This window comes from Chelonia mydas, chromosome 1, assembly GCF_015237465.2.
Source record: "Chelonia mydas isolate rCheMyd1 chromosome 1, rCheMyd1.pri.v2, whole genome shotgun sequence".
Classification (NCBI taxonomy): Eukaryota; Metazoa; Chordata; order Testudines; family Cheloniidae; genus Chelonia; species Chelonia mydas.
In genome coordinates this window covers 58,522,024-58,528,822 of record NC_057849.1, presented here as the reverse complement: position 1 = coordinate 58,528,822, position 6,799 = coordinate 58,522,024, and the positions used below count along the sequence as shown (strand labels likewise).

Sequence of the window (6,799 nt, the reverse complement as noted above, 5' to 3'; positions counted from 1 at the left end):
ACCTCTCAGGTAGTTGAAAGCAGCTATCAAGTCCCCCCTCATTCTTCTCTTCTGCAGACTAAACAATCCCAGTTCCCTCAGCCTCTCCTCATAAGTCATGTGTTCCAGACCCCTAATCATTTTTGTTGCCCTTCGCTGGACTCTCTCCAATTTATCCACATCCTTCTTGTAGTGCGGGGCCCAAAACTGGACACAGTACTCCAGATGAGGCCTCACCAATGTTGAATAGAGGGGAACGATCACGTCCCTCGATCTGCTCGCTATGCCCCTACTTATACATCCCAAAATGCCATTGGCCTTCTTGGCAACAAGGGCACACTGTTGACTCATATCTAGCTTCTCGTCCACTGTCACCCCTAGGTCCTTTTCCGAAGTACTGCTACCTAGCCATTCGGTCCCTAGTCTGTAGCGGTGCATTGGATTCTTCCGTCCTCAGTGCAGGACCCTGCACTTATCCTTGTTGAACCTCATCAGATTTCTTTTGGCCCAATCCTCCAATTTGTCTAGGTCCCTCTGTATCCTATCCCTACCTGCCACCATATCTACCACTCCTCCTAGTTTAGTATCATCCGCAAATTTGCTGAGAGTGCAATCCACACCATCCTCCAGATCATTTATGAAGATATTGAACAAAACCGGTCCCAGGTCCGACCCTTGGGGCACTCTACTTGATACTGGCTGCCAACTAGACATGGAGCCATTGATCACTACCCGTTGAGCCCAACAATCTAGCCAACTTTCTATCCACCTTATAGTGCATTCATCCAGCCCATACTTCTTTAACTTGCTGACAAGAATAGTGTGGGAGACCGTGTCAAAAGCTTTGCTAAAGTCAAGAAACAATACATCCACTGCTTTTCCTTCATCCACAGAACCAGTAATCTCATCATAGAAGGCGATTACATTAGTCAGGCATGACCTTCCCTTGGTGAATCCATGCTGACTGTTCCTGATCATTTTCCTCTCATGTAAGTGCTTCAGGATTGATTCCTTGAGAACCTGCTCCATGATTTTTCCAGGGACTGAGGTGAGGCTGACTGGCCTGTAGTTCCCAGGATCCTCCTTCTTCCCTTTTTCAACATGTAGTAGCTCGGACGATTACTTTTCAGTCGTGCTTGCCATGGTGCTAATGACTTGTGGAATGCTTGTACTGGTTTGCAGGACTGAAACAAATCATTGCCTCTTCCTTGTCATTTCAAATTCAGTTCATTTAAAATTGAGAAAATGTCAGCCAGATATGATAACTTTATTAACCAACTGTCATCGTCAAACAAATTTGCCAAGTTAGACTATTTCTCTACCATAAAAATTTGAATCTCATCCCTGAGTGTAGAGGGGTAGCCGTGTTAGTCTGTATCAGCAAAAACAACTAAGTATATTTTTCCCAGTCTACATTAAACTAATGGGTATTGTTCCTATGCACTGATGATGTAAATGGGGAAGAGGGAGGCATTGCCCCACGAGCATCAATAAAATGATCCTACGAAAATTCTGCTAGGAGAACCAACCACTTGGGATTATTTTCAGGGTGAAGGTGATCTGGCCAAATATAAGGGCTTTTCTGAAGTTTTAGAATTGCTTTAAAATAACCTGTTATCTCCTGCAAGTTAAATACTAACTCCTGACCTTGGGAAAACACATTTATTCAGAGGCTACATAGACAAGATTTCTCCATTTCTAATGCATCTGTCACTATAATATCTAGGCTTTCGATACATAAGATTCAGATTGATTTCTGTCTGAAATAGGAACTAAATTCTTCACACCCTCCTTGCTTTAGCCGTTAGCCTGGTAGGATAATTCTATTTTTCTGTTAGAAAAATCCTGAGTTCTCAGTTGTTAATTGAAATACAGATTGAAGACCAATTTTTTGATGGCAAATGTTCCATTTGGTCTAGATAATACTTAGTCCTGCCATGAGTATAGGGGACTGGACTAGATGACCTCTCAAGGTACCTTCCAATCCTATGATTCTATGATTTAGAATGTCTTTCATTATATTTACACAATTACCTCGAAGTTTTTACTGATCAGCTTTACAGTGGGTTTTCAGCTAAATGATGGTTGCCTTGAAAAATGAAAAATGCATTTTACTGTAAGTGAATTTTAGAATTTTGTCTGCAAATCATAAATCTTAATAGAATTTTGTTTTCAAATCATGTTCATTTCCAGCTTTTTAAATCAGGGTCATTCAGTTCCCTCTCAAGTTTATCATTTTTTCCCATTTTGCTTTTAGTTTGATGAAAGTATTTGTTTTTTAATGTGTCATATAATGTGAATTTTCAGTTATCAGTGTTTGCTTGACATGTAATGGCTATGGGATCTGCCCTTCTTCGTCATTGGCCTGGTCCTATATGAGCAACTATAAATCAGCTTTAAAAAGACAGCATAAGTGAAAAGTGTAAGCAGTTTTTATATTTATTGAACTTTATCATTATGTAAATATTTAGCATCTGATTCATCACTGTCTTAATTCAGCTTAAGACAATTTAGCTTCATTGAAACCAGTGGAGTTACATCAATAAAAAACTGGAGCAATGCAGTGCTAAATTATGCTGTTTGAGAAGGAAGGTCTAGGGGTTAGGTCACTCACCCACAATTTTGAAGACCCAGTTTCAAGTCCCAGCTCTCCCATAGAGTTCTGTGCAACCTTGGGCAAGTTACTCGATCTCTCACCTACAGAACAGGGATAATAGCACTTCCCTTCCTCCCAAAGAGGTTGTGAGACTAAATAGGTAAAGGAGTGTGAGGTGCTCAGATATCATGGTAATAGTGGCCGTGTATACCGAAGATTAGACTTAATTTAGAAATTGCTCGAAGGTTTTTCCAACATCAGATGGAAAAATTTTGTAATGTGGAAACTGCTTTTTGTAAAGCAGGACTTAATTAAAGATGTAAGCTATTTGGCCCTGAGCACCCAGTTAGTTTATTTGTAAAGTACAATAAAATGAATTCTGAAACAAAATTGCAATTTTGTGAAGTATATATACAGCACCAGTCCTAGAGATGTGTGACCAGACTGGTGACCCCTAGACCCAATGGACTACAGAGAAGGAATAGCAGTAATTCAGTACATTTTTGTTTAAGTATGAAAAGTAAGGGAAGGGAGTCTTTTAGGAAGAATAGCAGAAGAAGGAACTTTCTGGTGGAGGGAGGAGAAGAGGGGATTGAAAAAACCAGTGTCTCCATGGCTATGTCACAAACCCTCTATTTAGAACTAAAGCTGAAGGTGTAATTTCCAACTCAAGCAGACATACCTGTGCTAGCTCTGACTGAGTGAGCATGATAAAAATAGCAGTGTAGCCAAGGTGACGCAAATGGTGGGACAGGCTAGCCACCACAACTATATACCTAGGGTCTCAGATGGGATTGTATTTGGCTGGTTAGCCCCACCCACCACTCATACCGCCACAGCTACACTTCTATTTTTAGTACTCTAGCTTGATCAGAGCTAGTGCAGGTATGTCTACACAACTTAGAAATTACATCTCCAGGCCCTGTGTCAACATACCCCAAGATAGTATATGTTATAGATTTTTCATGTAAACGAGAAATTCTGCATGCTTCCTAAGTCACAAAATGAAAGCTATTCATTAAATTTAGTCACCAAAAAATCAACACAAAACAGCTTTTAGTTTTGCAAACAAATAATTGTGGATTCATTTCCCCCCCAATATTTTTATCAAAAATTATGTTAAATTGTTTGTCTTCCAAAAATGTGGTTTTGATGATTCCTATGACAGTTTTTAAAATACTTTGGATAATGATTTTGAAAATCCATGGGAAAAAATGATCTTTTTTGGAAAAAAAACCCCCACCCTTTCAAAACAAAAACAATGTTGAAATTTCAAATTTTGGAGGTAAAATAGGTTTTATTTTTTGATCAGCTCTCCAAGTCATTTAAAGGTCACTCCCTTGGTCATACTTGTGTGGTTACAAAGAGGAAAGGAACATGAGTCTTACGAGAAAAGTTTGAACGTATCATTTTTCTATTGAGGATCCTAAATTGTTTCACAAACTGAATCACACTTACCCTTGTATAACCTCACTGAGTCTCAACCTCCCCTTTTCCCATTTATGTAGTATATATTAGTAGTATAAGGGCCCTACCATCAATCAAACCCTAACCCCGCCCCTTGACCCCTTAGCCCCGCCCCTTGACCCCTTAGCCCCACCCACCGGAAGTCCCGCCCCATGGGTTATTACGTCCGGGGTCAAGGCTGCCACATGACCGGAAGCAAGGTCATGCCCCTTCATGGTTAGCCCCACCTCTTCACCCCTTTAACCCCACCCCTTGACCTCTGCCCCCCACCGGAAGTCCTGCCCCATGGGGTATTACTTCCAGGGTCAAGGCTGCCACGTGACCGGAAGCAAGGTATGTCATGTGAACCCTCTAACAACTCCTCCCACTGCCCTCTACCAATCAGGATGGGTTTCACCCCTGTAGGACTTCCCCCCAAGAGGAGCTTTGGCCAATCAGGGCGAGTTCCGGAGCGGGGTGTCCTCTCCGGAAGTGGGTCTTGTGACCCCTCTAACAACTCCTCCCCCCCACCACCCTCTACCAATCAGGATGGGTTTTGCCCCTGTAGGACCTCCCAGAGAGGAGCTTTGACCAATCAGGGTGAGTTCCGGGGTGGGGGTGTCCTCTCTGGAAGTGGGTCTTGTGACCCCTCTAACAACTCCTCCCCCCACCCCGCTACCAATCAGGAGGGGTTTTGTTCCGATAGGACCAAGAGGAGATTTGACCAATTAGGATGAGTTCTGGGGGCAGGGTGACCTGTCCGGAAATGATTCGTGTGACCCCTCTAACAACTCCTCCCACCAACCTCTACCAATCAGGCCGGCCCGAGAACAGATTTGACCAATATAGGGCAGGTTCTGGGATGGGGTGAACCACCCAGAAGAGGGGCGTATGACCCCTCTGCCAATCAGAGCGCAGCACCATCACCCCATAAGGCCCAGCGTCGGGCAGAAGAGGCTGTCTTTTACCAAGAGCGCGTGTTTTAGAAATCCTGGAAACATGGACTCCTTCACCACCCCCGTGAGAACTTCGGACTTTGTTTTAGCCCCGAGGGCCTTCAACAAACCGCGGAGAAAGCGCTACATCAGCGACAGTTCCGAGGAGGAGGAGGGGGCAATTGAGGGGAGCCCTTTGGTCCAGCCATTGATGGATACCCCGGACCCTGAAACCCAGCCGCTTGTGGGGCCCCGCGATGAGCGTGATGGCCTCTTGTTGTCCACCCCCCGGGAGGAGGAAGGTGATCGCAGCTCGGGGAAGTCACTAGTGGACAAGATGAACGCTCAGGTAAATGAATGCTTAAGAAGTGACGGTCGGGGTGGGGTTGTAACGGGGCTAGGAACCAGGGATTGTGTAAATCAAAAACCGAGCAGTGGGGTGCTTACGCTGTTTCTTTTTTGAAAAAAATCTCTCAACAGCTCAATGATGCCTTTCTAGAGGACCCGGAGACTCTGGACAGCGTTGCACCAAGCAGCGAAGATGAACCGGGCCCACCTTGTTTTTGCTCAACACCGATACAAAATGTTGAAGAGGACTCCGAGGATGACGGCTATGAGGAGTTTAGGAGGAGGCTTGGCATGGAACTGACTGAGCCAGTGCCACGTCATGAGCGTAAAAAAGTCATGCGGACTATTGTACGGGTTGCTGTTTATTCTGTTCTTAATCACTGTCTTAGGGAAAAGCTTTTTGAAGATTGTGAGGGCTGTGTCATAGATGCACCAGGCCAGCGGCACCATGACTGTGTGACTTGGACTTCAGTGGATATAAACTGCAAGCTCCGGGGCCTGTGTGCTGAGCTGTGTTTGGAAAGCTTATTAAACACTGTGATTGCCATAGGTTATGCTATGCAATGTCTATGCCTAACCCAAGAACATTTAGCACAAGGGGTGACCTTGATAAATGCTGTGCAATTCAGTGGAGACCCTGACCATGTTTTAAAGAAAATGACCAAACCGGAAGATGCCTGCTTAGAGCATTATATTGACCGTCTGGTCCGCACAAAAAGTTACAGAACCCTGCTTAAGAAAAAGTCTATTTGTAAGAAATCTAAAAGGATTAAGTTAGAAAATGGTGAGGTGCCAAACATGCGATATAAAATTTGGTAGCTGTAAATTTAAAAAAAAAAATCTATTGAAAAGGGCTTTGTGACTATTTGTATTTCTGTTAAAAGGTCTCTGGCCCTTAAGGGAGCTTAAAGTCTTTTTTTCTTTCTTTTTTTTTTTAATGGAGCATCTTGGTTTGTTTTCAAGGAGCTGTATGTCTTTTAAATAAAAAAAAATTGTTTGTGAGAACCTAGCTCTTGTGTCTTTTGTGTAAGAGAGACCCATTTACAGCAAAAAAAAAAGCTGAAATGTATGTTGTGGGAGGGGGAAAAATACCCTAAAAATGTGTTTACAATAAAACAAACGGGGATGGTTCAGACATGTGGTTGAGTACAATAGAGTTGACTTATTCTGTTGAACTGAACGGGTTTAACCACCCCCCCCCCTCACTGAATAGCCAGGGTGACTGTGATTACTCACCCTTGTTGCCATAGGGTTAATTTTGATGGGGGTGCACCCATAGTAAGGGAGGTGGGTGGGTGAGGATGGTGAGTTCTGATTAATATGAAATGAAATAAAACCTCAGGAGTTTGCAGATGCTATTGGGCAGTTTAAATATAACCCCTGGAGTTGGTGGAACGCTATAGGCCAGTTTAAATATGGCCCAGGAGTTGGTTGAAGGCCACGGGGCACTTTTTCTAGAAATCACCCCCCGTCCCACCAAACTTTAAGCATGAAA

At 43.4% G+C, this 6,799-nt stretch overlaps 1 protein-coding gene across 1 annotated transcript; it reads left to right on the top strand.

Annotated features, from left to right (window-relative positions):
* Positions 1-4,872: 4,872 nt before the first annotated feature.
* LOC119565203 lies at positions 4,873-6,232 on the top strand. Its single transcript, XM_037889678.2, has 2 exons — positions 4,873-5,305; positions 5,437-6,232. Exons 1-2 carry the CDS (start codon positions 4,913-4,915, stop codon positions 6,121-6,123), a joined length of 1,080 nt encoding a protein of 359 aa, XP_037745606.1. The 5' UTR covers positions 4,873-4,912; the 3' UTR covers positions 6,124-6,232.
* Positions 6,233-6,799: the final 567 nt, after the last annotated feature.